This window comes from Chrysochloris asiatica, unplaced genomic scaffold (assembly GCF_000296735.1).
Source record: "Chrysochloris asiatica unplaced genomic scaffold, ChrAsi1.0 scaffold00088, whole genome shotgun sequence".
NCBI lineage: Eukaryota > Metazoa > Chordata > Mammalia > Afrosoricida > Chrysochloridae > Chrysochloris > Chrysochloris asiatica.
In genome coordinates this window covers 3,104,678-3,123,003 of record NW_006408606.1, presented here as the reverse complement: position 1 = coordinate 3,123,003, position 18,326 = coordinate 3,104,678, and the positions used below count along the sequence as shown (strand labels likewise).

General features: G+C 34.2%; 1 protein-coding gene across 1 annotated transcript in view; it reads left to right on the top strand.

Annotated features, from left to right (window-relative positions):
• Positions 1–18,326, top strand: part of FAT4 (FAT atypical cadherin 4) — a 267,907-nt gene that overhangs the window by 227,137 nt on the left and 22,444 nt on the right. The window contains exons 10-13 of the mRNA XM_006866259.1: positions 913–1,017; positions 7,735–8,042; positions 13,878–13,963; positions 15,059–15,238. Coding sequence (XP_006866321.1) covers positions 913–1,017; positions 7,735–8,042; positions 13,878–13,963; positions 15,059–15,238 — 679 coding nt within the window. The remainder of the gene's footprint in view (positions 1–912; positions 1,018–7,734; positions 8,043–13,877; positions 13,964–15,058; positions 15,239–18,326) is intronic.

Below are 18,326 nucleotides of genomic sequence, written 5' to 3'. Positions count from 1 at the left end.
TTTTAGCCTCCAAGTGCTTTTATCCCATGTTTGTGAAATTTAAGTGTTTTCTGTTGTGTGGATTAATTTCTGTACTAAAATGTAGACACTATGAATCAGACACTTGTCTGTCGTGTATTGGAAACTCAATCAATATTGAATTTAGCAAGATGACATATGAGAAAGGTCTTTGTAAACAGAAATATGTGCTACTTATGTATTCTTATTTGAGAAAAAAGTAAGTATGCATAAGCTAAAGTTGAGACTAAATCCTAACGTATATTTGAAAATGCAAGTATTCTTTCATTTATGTAGGTTGTTTTTATTTTCTTGTAGCATTTTGTACTTACAGTTGATGTGTTTTCTTACATATTCTGTTTTACCACAGATACATATGACATAAAGGTATTCCTTAAGAGTAAAAGTATTTTACTTTGACAAGTGAGCTAAATAAGATCAATTCTCATGTATGAAGGAAATCTGTACAATGAAAAGAAAACTGAATAGTTTTAACTTTATATCTATAAGATGTGAAAGATGAAGAGATGCCATACAAGGTTGCGATGACAAGAGAAAATAAATTCAAATAAAACATTTAAATATTTTCACTATTTGTCATTTGCCTGTAAACAGGTTTTCCTTCAAAGATGTTTATGTAAATTATTTTCTATTTTAAATAAATACATATTTTATAATATAAACTGTTTTATATTTTAATGTACATCTTTATAGTAGGAAAACAAAAATAACATTTTGAACTCAAGCATATCAGTCCACTCTTTTCATATCAAGTGTTCTTATAACTCTTTTTTCTTATATTTCTTTTCTCTAATATTTGATCCCTCAGAAAAGATTTCTACATATGGTAATGTAGTAACATTGCTAATATATTTATGGGTAAGATACAATTTTAACAGACTTGACATTTTTCAGGGAAAATGTGTGAATCATCAGTTAATTACTGTGAATGCAACCCCTGCTTTAATGGTGGTTCCTGCCAAAGTGGTGTTGATTCCTACTATTGCCATTGTCCATTTGGTGAGTATAAAATTATGTTTAGTTGTTGATGTAAACTATAAATCTACTTACCACTCAATGTAGTAGTTTTGTTACATTGTGGCTATGAGTGATTTAACAAACATTATTTTTCATTGTAGGTGTTAGTAAAATAAAATCTTATAGGTTTAACCTTAAAAAAGCTAATGATAGGACATTTATTTTATATACTATGTTGCTCCTTACAAGAAATATAAGCATCCCAAGATAACTTAATGATTTTGATGTCATCTTCCCAGATTATTTACACTCATAGGTTTATGGATTATTTTAGCCTGTGTGTGTTGGGTGCTGTGGACTCGATGCCAACTCATAGTGACCCTATATAACAAAGCAAAACTACCTCATAGAGTTTCCTCAGCTGCAGTGTTTATAGGTGTAGATTGCCAGGATTTCTGTCTCTCAATGCCAATAGTGGATTGGAAAAGCTAACTTTTTGTTAGTAGCCATGCACTTTATCATGGCATTCATCAAAACAAAGCAAGCAAAAAACCATTGCCATTGATTGGATTCCTATTCATCTCCACCCTGTTGTTGTTGTTGTTGTTGTTGTTAAGAGCTATTGCGTCAGTTCCGGCCCATAGTGACCTTGTATAGGGTTTCCCAGGAGCAGTTGGTTAGCTTAAACCGCCAACATTGCAGTTCAAATGACTTTTAAGTCTGGCGCATTACCACACAGCACCACACCAGAACAGAGTAAACCTCTCCTAGAGGCTTTTCAAGGCTGCAAATTTTAACTGAAGCATAATGTTACATCTTTCTCCTGCAGAGAAACTAAGTTGGTTCAAAATAATGACCTTTTAGTTAACAGCTGAGTGGTTACGCACTATACTATCAAGCGTACTGTAGGCACTACTTGAAATGACTCTATATTGCAAGATTTAAGAATTGTGAGTTGCAGGTATGTTTTTTTTTTTTTTTTACATTCGTTTATAATTCACTTTCTAGACACTGCAGATTTTATAATTGGCTTTTTCTAGGACATACAACATATCTGGTGTGGTGCTATAGAATAAGCACTAACCAAAATATTGGCAGTTCAAACATACCAACCATTCTTTGGGAACCCTATACAGGAGTGCTGTCAGTTTGAACCAACTCGACGGCACTTAACAACAACAACAATACAAATGCAGACCTCTGTGTTCTTCTGAGGAAGTGTTGTTAATAAGAACTTTTCATAGTCCCTGGTGTGGCACTGTGGGTTAATGCGCCAGACTGCAAAAGCCTTTTGGACTGCAGGTCGGTGGTTCAAGCTCACCAGTTGCTCCTCAGAAACCCTATACAGGGTCGGAATTGACTCGACGGCACTTAACAACAACTTATCTATTGACCTTAGTCAAGTGAGCTAAAGAATTTCTTCCCGGCCTCAGTTAAATACAATGCAATGCTGATCCAGCCAAGGACTGTGAGAAACTTTGGATGAACTTTTGAATTTTAACTTACTGTGCTTTGTAAGTCTGTCATTTATTTGAAGGTTGTGTTACCCTACTGCATAATATTTATTTCCATATATCTTGAAGTAGTCAAAGTTTATCTTTGTTTTTCTCCTTGGTCGTGGTTGTGTGCTGTGGAGTCAGTGACTCATAGTGACCCAGTATAGAGTTTCCAAGGCTGTAAATCTTTATGAGAACAGAAAGCCTCATCTTTCTTCCAAGGAAAGGCTAGTAGTTTTGAACTGCTGACCTTGAGTTTAGCATCCCAACTCATAACTACTACACTACCAGAGAATAAAATAATATATTTCTAGTTTCTCCTTGAGCATATTACTATGATGTATGTACCTGCAAAGTGAAGCTTATTTTGTAGAACAGAGTAGAACTTAAAAGGAATTTGAGATAATTAATATTTGTTGTTGTTATTAAGTGCCTCTGACTCAGTTCCTACTCATAGCAATCATGTATTGGATTTCCAAAGAGCAGCTGGTGAATTTGAACTGCTGAACTTGTGATCCAGTGCATAATCCCACAGTGCCACATCAGGATTGCATATATATACTTATTATTTTTGTTTTAGTTAAGTACAGCATAAATGGAATGATCAAGATGAAGAGACTAAAAAAGCATTCAATTTTGAGTCATATATGTTGCCATTAGCTCTGAGGTCCAGAAATTAAGTGATTTGCAAAGGTCAGAAAGTCACCTCAAAATGAAACAAAAATAACCCATGATGAGCTAATGACTAGAACATAAATTTTATTCTCACACCAATATGTCTTTCATAGTGTCTTTCTTTTAACAAAATATTTTGAGATACCCGTTAACAATGCCCATAAAAATGTGACATATCAGTTAAGCTCAAAGTTACCAAGATTTAGATCTCTAAAACTTCTCCTTTATTTCAAAGATCCCTTCAGCTCTTAACTGGCACTGCTGTGTATAGATATCTTGTTAGGTTTCATGGATTAATGTGTTTGGGAATCAAAAAAAGGGGATTGGAATGGAAAATGATGTTTCAAATAACTGAACAGAGATGTTTATATTTTTTAAGGATTCCTTTGCATTCCAGCTATAAATATTTGGTTTTACAGAAATTAATAGCAAATAGGAGCAAATTGCCACTGCAGTTTAGGCGGCACTGCATTCCTTGCCTGTTGTGGGGGAGGTGCTGATGGGTTAAAATGAGCCTTCATCCTAGCCAGATATTCCTAGGGGAAGCAGAATAGTACAGCAATGTAAATTAAAATAGAAGTAGATTACATGTGGCTAGCGGGCACTACATATCTCTCCCCCTAGTCCATCCAGTGGCAAAGACAAAACCTTTATTTACGCTTAGACATTTTGTTGTTAAGTGCTGCGAAGTAAGTTCCCATAATTAGAGTTACGACCCAGTATAAGGTTTTGGAAGAGCTGCTGATGGGTTTAAACCACTGATTTTGTGCTTATCCTAGTGAGCCACATAACTCCCCTAGGCATTGTTTGTTCACAACAAAAGCCCTGAAAAGGTGAAGCAAACAAAAACATCTTGAGATGATAATATACAATTAGTGACTGGTGGTGGTGGTTATGTGCCATGGATCACAGCGACCCTGTACAGGGTTTCCAAGGCTGTAAATCTTTACGGGAGCAGAAAGCTTCATCTTTCTCCCGCGGAACAGCTGGTAGTTTCGAACTGCTGACCTTGCAGCTCGCAGCCCGATTCGTAACCACTACGCTGTCAGAGCTCCTTCAGTTTGTAACTAGAGAATTAAAAATATTCTCCTTCTCAAACTAATGTGTGTGGGGGAAAGCATACCAATAAACATGGCAGTAGGAATGGATCACATAAATACCTGTAGGAAGCTAGTCAATGTTCATAAAATTTTAACTATAATTTTATATTTGGAAAAAATGTGTACTATTTACCTCCTCATTTCTCATTTACCTCTCATCAGCAGGAATGTTTGCTGCTTGGATTAAAAAATAATAATTTTGGGGAGGGGTTTCTCTATGAAAAACATAATGTGTTTCAGATTTGAAAAAGTCTAGATAATCATCACTTTCAGAAATTGATTTCATAGTGTTAACAGATGTACATGTCGAAAGTATCTCATTTCCTTTTTTATTTATAATTTTACTTAGATTTATTTCATGGCATTTCATTTAGAGGACAGTTTGAACATTCCAATTAAATTTTATTGAAATTTTCTTCATATTTCGGAGAAAAAGAACCCTGGTGGCGCAGTGGTCAAGCACTTGGCTGCTAAATGAGAGGCTGGAAGTTGAACGTACCAGCCACTGCAGGAGTAAGATGTGGCAGCCTGTTTCTGTGAAGATCACAGCCTTGAAAACTCTATGGGGCAGTTCTGCTCTGGTCTATAAAGAATGCTATGAGTTGGAATCTACTCGGTGGTAGTGGGTTTGAAAGAAAAAACACTGCTTTCTGCAAAATAACAATGAAAACTTATAAGAGGAGAAAAAAAAGTCCATCAGAAAGCATTTCATGTTTGAAAATATATTAACAATTTAATGAAATATAAAGCACATTTTAGTGTCTATCTAAGTATATGTTGTTGTTATGTCAAAATAAACTGAGAAAACACACAATATAAATTCTTCAATACTTTTTCTGTTTTATTTGTATGCTTTATCTTAGCCTTTTCTTTAATGCCAGTTAAAGATTTTTAAAGTCAATAGTATGTATATATAGATAATAAATATATAAAGTACAAATAAACATACTCTTTATTATATACAAACATAAATTTGACAAAAGTAAATGCTAGAATGGAATGTAGGAAATATAATAATATAAGTTACATGTAATGTATTTATAATATATAAAATATAGTAAATAGGTAGTAGGAGATGCATCACAAAATTCATGGAAAATGGAATTAAAACACAATTGGAATTATACCATGAACTTTTGAAGTTACCTTGAATATAAAAATATCTATCATATTTAATTTATTTGCCTTTTCCTTAACTTCTGTTAAAAATTTTTAACAGAATAAGCACTTGACCTCCAGGTCACAGGATAAGCCACAGGATAAGCACTTGACCTCAGGGTCGGTTTGAACTGCTGAAATGTCAGTGGTTCAAACTCACTACTTGCTCCTCAGAAACTCTATACGAGTCTCTATGAGTTGGAACCAAAATTATGGTACTTTGCAACCATCGTGAAGTACCGCGGATTCGGTTTAGACTCATAGTGACCCTGTACAAGCTTTCCAAGGCTGTGAATCTTTACGGGAGCAGAAAGCCTCATCTTTCTCCCGCGGAACAGCTGGTAGTTTCAAGATGCTGACCTTAAGATTTGCAGCTCAATTCATAACAACTGCATTAATAGTATATATATATATATGTTGTTGAATGCCATATAAACCCTAAACCCTATATGGAACCCATTCATAGTGACCCTGTACAGGGTTTCTGAGGTGACTTTGAACTGCCAACCTTGTGGTTTGCTTTCCAGTGCTGATCCTCCAGTGCCACACTATGTCTATATGTATCTATATATGGAGTCCTGATGTGGTGCTGCTGATTCATGTACTGGACTGCAAGGTCGACGTTTTAAGCTGACCCTCTGCTGCTTGGAAACCCTATACAGGGTCGTTATGGGGCGGAACCGACTGGATGGCACTTAATAACAACAACATATCTCTATCTATCTATCTATCTATCTATCTATCTATCTATCTATCTAACATCTATCTATCTATTTATCTATCTTTCTATCTAATGCATAGTCTTTCACTTTAAGTCACCTAGTATAATAATAACCTCGGAAAACAAATGAACCACTTTTAAAAACATAAACGAGGATATATAGTGAGTAATATCGCAGTCTCTACATTGTGATGATCACTGTTTCACTGTTTTGTTGTTAAGTGCCCTCCAGTGGGTACTGACACATAGTAACGCTGTATAGTGTTTCTGAGGAGCAGCTGGTGACTTTGAGCCTCTGACTTTCAATCCAGTACTTATCCTAAAGGCTACATGTGTACACCAATGATCACTATTGTTGTTGTTGTTATATGCTGTTGAGTTGGTTCTGACTCATAGCTATCTTGTATAGGGTTTCCGACAAGCAGCTGGTGAGCTTGAACCGCCAAGCTTGAGATTCAAGCTGACCTTGCAGTCCAGAGTATTAACACACAGCACCACACCAAGATTCCGATGATCACTATAAAGTCAGTTTAAAAGGAAAATATAAAGGAATAAAACTTTTGTAGAGGTACTAGACCATTTTGATTCCAAGAAAATCAGCATGTAAAATATTCTATAGTTAAGATTATAAGAGTAAATTTTGAGTGTCTCTGATAATTCTGTGACCTTGGCACATTTCAGTTTTTGGAAAATTATGACATAGATTCCTTGTAGCTAAACAATTCCCTGATTCTAAATATAATATATCTGCAAGAGAAGTACAGCCAAAATTAAGGAACAAGATAGTTTTGAGTTAATAAGAATCACGATGTTTTGGCCCTGGTTAATTTTTCCAATCATTTGACACAGTCTACTAATATTTGTGGGAAAAGAATTTTGGCATAGTATTATTATAACATCAATAAAACTCATTTTTCACATTTGAAAAGGAACCAGCACAAACAAGTGGGAATGCTGGATTTCAAAAAAACAGAAAGCTATTTTGAAGTAGCAAGCAGTAAATCATCATATCCACAGAGGTATAAAGCAAGAAAGATATAAAAATATAACAATTATTTTCTTACCTAAAAGCACTGATTATCTTTCCTAATTTTATGGCTCTTAAAAATATCACGAGTACAGGCACAAATTATTTAAAAGTCCAAATAAAGTTTGTTTCCTTCCATTACAATAAATTTTTTATTTTAAGGATCATATATTGTGAAGAAGTTTTTTCAGTTGAAAAGTCTAGCATATGAAAACTATAAAGATTGACAAACGGGCTTTGGATTTTTTTAAACAAAGAAAGCTATTCAGATGTACTTTATTCCCCTAAATCGGTACTTTTTACAAATGGGATATACTTAGGTATGTTCCCTAATTGACTAAAGAAAAACAACCACATTGATTTATCATGTCTGTGGTATGCACAAAAGATACTAATTTTATAGTATTTCAATTTTATGCTATATGGTATTCTTTAGGAAATCATTTTTTCTCAAAAGTTATTAAAAGCATGACTTAGTATTGTTGTGACTTTAAATGTTTCTTTTCAGTATTTGAATCCAACTTATTTAATAAAATTTACCTGGAATTCGATATGTTAATTTGTTAATTTTCCCATCTATAGGTGTCTTTGGAAAACACTGCGAGTTGAATAGCTATGGATTTGAGGAATTATCATTCATGGAGTTTCCTAGTTTGGACCCCAATAATAACTATATTTATGTTAAATTTGCAACCATTAAAAGCCATGCTTTATTGCTTTACAACTTTGACAACCAAACAGGAGACCGAGCTGAATTTCTGGCTCTTGAAATTGCTGAAGAAAGATTAAGATTCTCTTATAATATAGGCAGTGGTACATATAAACTCACCACAATGAAGAAGGTGTCAGATGGACATTTTCATACTGCAATTGCACGGAGAGCAGGAATGGTAAGACATCTAACGATAAGACATTTAATTCCAAATTAAAACTTGTTTTATTATTGTTGTTTATTCTGCCTGCTAGGCCTTCAGGTGAAGCATGAATTGAAAGGCAAATAGAGTTACATTTTAAAAATCCATTGTTTTGACAATTTTGGTGAAAATGGTTCTTTTTTGTTGTAGTTATTCTTCTTATTATTGTTGGTTGCTGTCAAGCTGGCCCCTGTCTCAAGGCAACACTTGTGTTACAGAGTAGGGTAGGAAGCAGTTTGAAAGCTCACTCTTCCATTTGCCAACTTTTAGGTTAACAGCACATCACCATTTGCTCATGGCTTCCAGACTCCTTGCTAATTACTACATGGCATATAGCTGATATTTTAATTTTGCTCATGACAACTGTGCTGTTGGGTCACATACAGTAGAAGGGAAACATTAAAATAAAATTGCCTGGTGCATAAGAATTTCATTGATGTTTCCTGTATATTTTTAGTGTGATGTGAGGACTCTAAAATGGCTACTTTTCTTTCCTAAGTATTTCTGCACTTACTGAAGAAGCAATTTAAGAACAAGGGGAAAACTCTCCTGTGAACAAATTTCTGACAAAAGAAATGATAGTTCACATAACTTAGTTCTTGTTGTTGTTGTTAAGCATCATGGAGTTGGATCTGACTCATAGTGATCCTGCATTCTTAGTAGTGTTTATTCTGCCATAACTTTATAAAGTATCATTTGTGAGGCTTATGACATGAGACTGTGTCAGAATTACAATTTATGTTTTGACTGTCCTCATTGTAAACTCAGAATTACAACTCCATACTTCTCTAAATTCTCATACTATAGTCCGTTTTTTATTGATCTCATATGGTAACAAATATGGTACATATTTTTTGGAGTTGTGTTTATTGAACAAATATTTTTACTTATAAAAGAGAAATGCATCATATCTTTTCATATTAATGGTTCATAACATTTGACATCAATGTTAATAGGATGAAAGGGTGCATTTATTTGTTTATTCATTTATATTCCCAAATCTTTTTCTACAGTTGTCCTCATCACCAACAACCATCAAGAATTTTTGCATAAGCATATGCTAACAAAAAACATCTTACAATATATCTGGATTTTAATACAGACTTTGAAAATCAAATTGTCTTTAAGATTTTAATGTTTCAACTCCCCCCCCCCAGTTATACACTAAAATAAAAATTAGTCAAAATGACAAAATACGTACTCAGAAATACTTTTTGTTACATAGAAAAGCCTAGTACATACGTGATTATACCTATATCTATAAATTCCATGACAATCTAGAAAAAAAAATATATAGTACTATATATTTTTTTGAGCATACATTTGTCTGAAAAGGCATTTATTTTTACTGCTAATTTTTCAGAATAATTTATACTGTTGAACCACATGTAAGCAACATCCAGTTATAATATTTAAATGTTTTTGCTATGATTAGTTCTTTTTCTCTTGCCCATAGCTAATTTTCAATGTAAGATTTTATATCTATATTAAAAATTTTCATAAAGGAGTAAGATCAAAGCTGTATTACATTGATGGATTTTATCTGACCTGTATGGATAATAGGCAATCTTTGTCAAAGGACAAAATTCTGCATTGCCTTTTAGGAATTTTAAAATGTGCATTTGTATTGAAAAATATGAAATACAATGATTTTTCCTCTTTACTCCAATACAATACAACATTTATAGGACTTGGGCACATTTTAAAAACTCTCTACTTTGAAACTACCAGCTGTTCCGTGGGAGAAAGATGAGGTGTTCTGCTCCCGTAAAGATTTACAGCCTCGGAAACCCTGTACAGGGTCGCTATGAGTCGGAACAGGCTCCACGGCACATAACAACAACAACAACAACAACAACTTCCAATTATGAGGGAGTAGAAAAATGATTAAATATGACCAAGTGATTGTGTACTCAAGATCAAGGTGATCTTAAGGTTGTTATTTGACAAACAGTTGATTCTCACTCATGGTGACCCCATAGTAAGGCGTTCAGTAGGGTTTTCAAGTCTAGGACCTTTTGGAAGCAAATCTCAAGGACTATTGTTCCATGCCTCTATATTGATTCTAACTGCCAACTTTTTCATTAGAAGCCAAGTGCGTAACCTTTTGCACCACTATGGCTCTTTGGGATATATAGATTTGGGCTTAAGTTAATCATAATTTCTTAATAAAATGAGGAAAGTCTAATGAGGGGTAGTCGGTATGACCAGTTCTTCCAGCATACGTGAAATTATCATAGGCCTTAGATACTGTCAATACAACTCTTATGTAGAATAGAGGATGCTATGTGATCATCTCCAAGGTTCCTCTAAAGTTCAAAGACATTTGAGTTTTTCAGACAATCACTTGTGACCAAGATGGAGAGTAAAATAGGTACTATGAGAGGCCAGAAGTAATACACAAATGATTTTTACAGTCTATTTGTAATACGTGGCTTTAGTCATCAAAATTTCAAAAAATATAAAATATGGAGAAGAACAACTTGTCATAAGTACTTCTGTCATAGGAAAAAATGCCTCCCTGTTTCAGGAAAGCATTCCAAAATAAATTCCCTACTGCATTTTGAATCTTCATTTTCTACAGTTCAAAAGGATTTTGTTGGAAACTGGTAAAGCAATTAACTTCTTAGCTTTGAATTCTTGCATAGATAAGATAGAAACATTTTAATTTGAAGAGGCAGTGGTAGAAAAATTCAGCAGTAAAAGAAGAAAAATGTAACTGCAAAGATTAAATTGCATGAACAATTCAAAAAATGACTTCCTCAGGTATCGTTTCCTTTGATTGATCTGTGTTACCAAGCTTGTAGAATATAAGAAAGAAAAATTAAATATAAGATTGATTGAAATGTAATAATATATTTATACTATTATTTTTAAGTTTTGTTAATTGTTGAAGCATTCATAAATATCCATGTGATACTGTCTGGTTTGTGTTAGCTTTAGAAAAAATATAATGGAGACTTCATGCCAGTGTATATAGAGAGGACTGTATTAAAATTTGTTTCAGAAACAGATTTAAAAATTGTTCTTAAATCAAATAATCCACATAAACATTATAAATTGTATCATGATAGCCTAACACTGTCTTTGAAATTAAATGTCATTCAGTTTTAGAGCTCACTGGTGCCGGGGTGGGGGTGGGGACAGGGGAATGCAATATTTATTGAAAGGTTTATCTAAATAGGTTGGGAGTAAGACATAGAATTGGAAGTGTAAGTGTTTTTTTAAAAATATTAGGATTTATTGTAATTTACTTGAGTAGATAGCCAGAAAAGTGTACACAATGAATTATGGAGTTTGTGATAATATGTTGATAAAATTATTTTCAATTCTTTTTACCAAGTAATATCTGTTGCTCAATAACTATAAATCAACTCCATGGATTATTTCTGAAATGTGAAATATTTAAGATATACTTCTATAAATCTCCCATCTCAATATATATTTTTATGAGAAATCATTAAAAATTATATATTGATGAAGATTGGAGTCAAAAGAAATTAATCATTTCCATCCATAATGAAAGTGACCTAATTCTGGAACACAGAAAAATTGGTAACTATTCTCTTTCCAAGTAAGTGAGGTAATAATGTTAGTCAACTTGATTAACCTCCTAGTGCTATGTTGCCTACATTTACATTGTTCTTGTTAAAATTAATCTCACATGAGAAACATTCTGATAAATGAATGCAAGCATAATATTTATCATTTGATTGTAGTAATGTAGCAGCATTAAAAGAACCCTGTTCCATGGCATTTATATGCACCTAAATATAATCCTTTTTTATTGTGTGGAGTCCTGGTGTGGCACTGTGGGTTAATGTGCCAGACTGCAAATCTGTTCAAACTGCAAGGTTGGCGGTTCAAGCTCACCAGCTGTTCCTTGAAAACTCTATACAGGATTGCTACGGGTTGGAACTGACTTGACGGCACATAACAACAACAATAAAATATAATCTTTTATCTACCTAAATCCTTCATTGATTCTGAATTTTGGATTATCTTTCTTCTCATGATTTTTAGTCATATTCTCAAATACAACACTCCAAATATCATCCTTAAAATTTCAATTCCTTGTATACACCAAGTTTTTTCATTTACTAAGTGTTTGAGGAACGAAGGAAGGATAACCTTACAACATTGCTGGCTACACCAGAACTTTAGTACTGAACCCCATCTCAGAGATACTCAATTGCCTTTATGCAAAGTGTTGTTAAGTGCTGTTGGGTCATTCCAAGAAGTGGCTGGTGAGCTTAAGCCGTCGAACTTGCAGATCAAACCAACCTTGTGGCCCAGTGCTTATCCTATAGTACCAAACTAGGACTGAAGTCTATAACTTTTTTTCCATTTGTTAATCAATTTATGACTTCATTTATTGTTCAAATGGAGTATGGATGTGTTCTACTATGCAAAATAATGATAAATTCTATTAATTTCAGTTTAAATATGATTTAAAGAGTTTCTGCTTTATGGAACTATTTAATAATATATTCTGATTATACAGAAATATGCTGTAGTATATTATTTAAATATAATGACTCATACATGGGAAAAAAAACCAAAACTTTACCGCTACCATTATCTTTAAGGCGAATACAAATTTTACAGCCTTCATATTGTTGTTCTTAAGTGTCATCAAGTCGCTTCTGACTCATAGCATACCTGTATAAAGTTTTCAAGGACTGGCTGGTGGATTTGAACTGCCAACCAGTGCTTATCCTACAATACCACACCAGGACTCTGAAAATCTTCGTAGTTTGTAATAGTATATATGCTCTGCTTTCATAGTATTTTATAAATGAGGATGAAATATTATAGAAACTTAAGTTTTGAAAATCAAATATCAAATGTTTTTTCATTTTTTTAGAATGACTGGATAGTAGAATAAACATGTTTCTTAAAGTTGTAACCCCAGAAAGAAGTTCCAGATTAGCTGTCTGATGTTTTATGGGTAGTGAATGACACTAACCTGCTGGTGTGGCACTGTAGGATAAGCTCTGGACTGTGAACCACAGGTCAGCAGTTCAAACCCACCAGTAGCTCCTCAGAAACCCTGTAGAGGGTAGCTATGAGTCCGACTTGATGGCAATTAATAACCATAATGACATTTTAATACATTCATCTATAAAAGAAGATTTCTGGAAAATATTTTTCCAAGAGCTCTCCAACCTATTAAAAAATATAAAATGTCACAACTGTAATTCTAGACATCACTAAGAAATATGGAGTCCAAAAAGCTAATGTACTCTATGACTAACCAAGAGAATCGAGTCCAACCAGTTGTGATTTGGAAGAAAGTCCTAGCAGTTTGCTTCAAAATTCCCAGTCATTGAAAACCCTTAGGAGAACAGATCTACTCTAATTCACATGGGTTATCATAAGTTTCAGTTGACTTGATGGCAACAGTTTTGTTTTGTTTTTAAAGGAGTATGACCTCAAAAGTTGTTATTGTAAAGTAGTTACATTATTTGTATGCATTATATATATGTTGTTGTTGTTGTTAAGTGCCATGGAGTCAGTCGTAACTCATAACGACCCTGTATAGGGTTTCCGAGGAATAGCTGGTGTGTTGAACCGCCGACCTTATTTCAAACTGACCTTGTCCAGTGCATTATCCTGCATTACCACACCAGCATTCTGATTATACATATACACACACATATATATGTATATCATGATACATTAAATCAAAATGTTACCAAATTTTTAATAATCATGTGTGCATAGACACAAATCCTGGGTGGTATTGATAGAAAAGTGTAATAGTGACAGTATGACTCAAAGTGAACATTTTCTTCTCCTGCTTTGTAGGCAGCCTCCTTAACTGTAGACTCTTGTTCTGAAAACCAAGAACCAGGATATTGCACTGTTAGTAATGTGGCAGTTTCAGATGACTGGTAAGCAAAATTACTAGTGTATTCTTTATTATTGCTTGAAATTAAAAAGGAAATTATTCATTTAAAATAATTATAGTATGCACATGTTATACAATATAAACAGTACCCAGGTTATGAACAAAAGGTCTGTTCTTAAGTGTGTCTTTAAGTCAAATTTGTAGGTAAGTCAGAATAGGTGTACCCAGTCCTTATTTTGCCTTATTTTAGTGCAAGATTTAAATGATAATTGAAAACTGTGCATGCAGCAAGTAAAGGTGATAGTGGAAGGATTTGTTGTGAGTAAGGGTTGGTTGAAACTATTCCAAGTGAGGGCAAATTTACATAGCATTAATGGGCAACTAGGAATTTCCTATAAGTCAAACATTTGTAACCCAGGAACTTACTGTAACTTGTTTTCCCAAAAGGGATTCTCATACTAAAAAATAAAAGTAGTTTTAATTAATACATAAATATGATGTAAAATGAGTGTGAAATGAAGTAGTAAAGGTAAGGATAAAACCAGAGAAAGAAAAGTTTAGTGTACCCTGTATTCTTTGGAAAATATGAAATAGTTGAATGTGACCTGAATCCTGAAAAAAAGATAGAGTAAGGATACTGATTCTTTAAACCTCATTCTCTGAAGTTTTATATAACAATGATTAACAGATATAATTTGATAGCACCTAAAATTGAACCACAGCAATAGCCAATCTAAAGCATAATGGAAAAACAGAAACAACAATAGAAACATATCATCCACCACATGAATCAACTTAGTGGCATCCTTATCAGACCTGTACTGAAGGAATGATATAATCTGACTCACTTTTAGAATTGTCACTTCTTCTATCATTATCCAATATTGCTCAATAAATCTAATTTGACTAACTAGAAATATTATTTCCATAAGTTTTATTATTTTGTGTACTTTGAAAAGATCTAGCAACTTTTTAGTTATCTGTTATAAAAAAACACATGAGTTGATATATTGTCTTTTCTATCCAAATTTACCATGCTATAATATATGTCAAAGATTTAGATTCACTCTAATTTAAAATCCTACTGAATCTTTGAGTTGATGCTAATATATTTATTTATCTTTCCTCTCTTTTTTAGGACTCTTGATGTTCAGCCAAATCGAGTCACAGTTGGAGGTATCAGATCACTAGAACCGATCCTGCAGAGAAGAGGACATGTAGAAAGCCACGATTTTGTTGGGTGTATAATGGAGTTTGCGGTCAATGGAAGACCTTTGGAACCCAGCCAAGCTTTGGCAGCACAAGGCATCCTAGATCAGTAGGACAACTTCATTTGTTACTATTTTTAAATAACATACATCAAGTGTACGAAAATAGAATATCAAAGATAAAAAATGTTTGGTGTCTGACAAGCATTACAAAATACCAAATGTGAGACATAGCTTTAGATTTTAAATATTTATTTATCACTGATTTTTTTTTGGCACAAATTGCAATATTTAATTAGAAAATGATGTTTTTCTTTTCTGAAGTATTTCTCTCTCTGTATCACACACACACACACACACACACACACACTCACACATGCATGTATATACTGTTGTTAAGTGCCCTCGAGTTGGTTCCCACGCATAGTGACCCTGGTTTCCAAGGAGCAACTGGTGAGCTTGAACTACTGGCCTTGTGGTTCAAGCCGACCTTGCAATCCAGCATATTCACCCTCAGTGCCACACCAGGACCCCCCCCCCCCCCACACACACGTATATGGTGGTGGTGGTGGTTATGTGCCTGGAGTCGATTCCGACTCATAGCGACCCTGTACAGGGTTTCCGAGGCTATAAATCTTTACGGGAGCAGAAAGCACCATCTTTCTCCTGCAGAACAGCTAGTAGTTTTGAACTGCTGACCTTAAGGTTCACAGCCCAATTCATAACCACTACGCTACCAGAGCTCCATATATATATACACTATTGTTAGATGCCATTGAGGCGATTCCAACTCATAGCTACACTATGCACAACATAATGAAACACTGCCCGATCCTGCACCACCCTCACAATTGTTATGTTTGAGCCCATTATTGTTGCTAATGTGTGGCTCCATAGATTTTCTTAGTGCAATATTTTGTTTGATTTCTTAACTGAGCATTGACTGAACTCAAGCAAATTGAAGTCTTTGACAACTTCAATGTTTGCTGGATTTAAAATGATGTTAGTTTTTGTCCAGTTATGAGAATTTATATTGTCTTTATATTGAGGTACAATCAATAAGGAGGCTATAGTGTTTAATAATCATCAGTAAGTATTTTAAATCCTTCTCACTTCCAACAAACAAGATTGTGATTGTGTCATCTGCATATTGCAGGTTGATAATAAGTCTTCTTCCAATCTTGATGCCACATTCGTCTTCATATGATCCAGTTCCTTGGATTATTATCCCAGTATACATATGGAATAAATATGGTGAAATGATACAACCCTGGCACACACCTTCCCTAATTTTAAACCATTCACTATCCTCTGTTTTGTTTGAGAGACCTCCTCTTAGTCTTTTTACAGATTTCTTATTAACACAAGTTAAGTGTTCTGGAATTCCCCTTTTTCACATTGTTATCCAGTGTGTTATGATCCACACAGTCAAATGCCTTTGCATAGTCAATAAAGCATAGGTAATCATCTTGTTGGTATTCTCTGCTTTCAGTCAAGATCTATCTGATTTCAAAAATGTTATTCCTCTTTCCATGTCCTCTTCTGAATGTAGCTTGAACTTCTGGAAGCTCTGTATCGATGTGCTACTGCAATAATCTTTTAATTATCTTCAGCAAAATTCTGCTTGTGTGTGATAATAATGGTATTGTTCAATGATTTCCGCATTATGTTTGGTCACCTTTCTTTGGAATGGGCACAGTTTTTTATCTCTTACAGTTGATTGACAAACTGTAGCTATCTTTCAAATATCTTGACGGAGTGAGTACTTTCAGTGTTTCACCAATCTGTTGAAACATTTGCATTTGTATTCCATCAATTCCTGGAAACTTGTTATGCACCAGTGCCCTGAGTGCTGCTTCGATATCTTCTAGTATCATAGGTTATTGATCATATGCTATTTCTTCATCAACCTGTTCTTTTTGGTACAGTAACTCTGTATATCCCTTCTTTTTTTTTTTTTTTGCTGTTTCTTGCATCATTTAATATTTTATCATAAAACCCTTCCAAATTTCAATCTGAGACTTTAATTTTTCCTTCAGTTCTTTCAGCTTGAGATATGCTGAACATGTTCTTCCTTTGGTTTTTGAGCTCCAGATGTTTTTTATTTCATTTTATTATAATATTTTATTTTGTCTTCTCAATCAGCCCATTGAAATTTTCTGTTCAGCTCCTTTACTTTATCATTTATTTCAACTGCTTTAGCTTCTCTAAGCTCAAGAGCAAATTTCAGATTCTCTTCTGACCCCTACTTTGATCTTTTCCTTTATTTCCATCTTTTTAATAATTTTTTGTCTCTTCATATGTGAGGTGTTGATGTCATCTCATAACTCTTCTGATCCATGACCATTTTTATCTGATGCATCAAATCTGTTCTTGATATGGTCTCTAAATTCAGGTGGGATATATGCCAGGTTATATTTTGGCTTTTGTAAAATTGTTTCAATTTTCTTCTGTTTCAGCTTTACCTAGCATATGAGCAATTGATTGTCTGTTTTGGCTGATGATATTGAACTTCACCCTCTCTTCCCACAGATACACTTAAATTTGATTCCTGTGCATTTTATCTAGTGAAGTCCTGGTATATAATTCCTTTTTAAGTTGTTGGAAAAGGTTTTTGTAATGAATAAGTCAGCAACATGTTGTTGTTAAGTGATGTTGAGCTGATTCCAACTCCTAGCAAGGAGCTATAAGTTTATTAGACACAACTGTTAGGTTTGAACCATTGTTTAGCAGTCCTGTACTTACCCTATAGTGCCATACCAGGAGTCTACTATATATATGTCTGTGTGTATGTTTCTATATACATATGTTGTGGTTGTTAAGTGCCATTGACTCAGTTCTGACTCATAGCGATCCTGTATAGGATTTCTGAGGAGTGGCTGGTGAGCTTGAACTGCCAACCTTCCGGTTCAAACCAACCTTGTAGTCCAGTTCATTAACCTGCAGCACCACACGCAGTATATATATGTTGTTTGTTGTTGTTATGTACCATGGATTCAGTTCCGATTCATAGAGACCCTGTACAGGGTTTCCGAGGCTGTAAATCTTTACGGGAGCAGAAAACCTCATCTTTCTCCAGCGGAACAGCTGGTAGTTTCGAACTGCCGTCTCTGAGGTTAGCAGCCCGATTAGTAACCACTACGCTACCAGAGCTCCTTCAGTATATATATATATATATATAGTTAAGTGCCGTCGAGT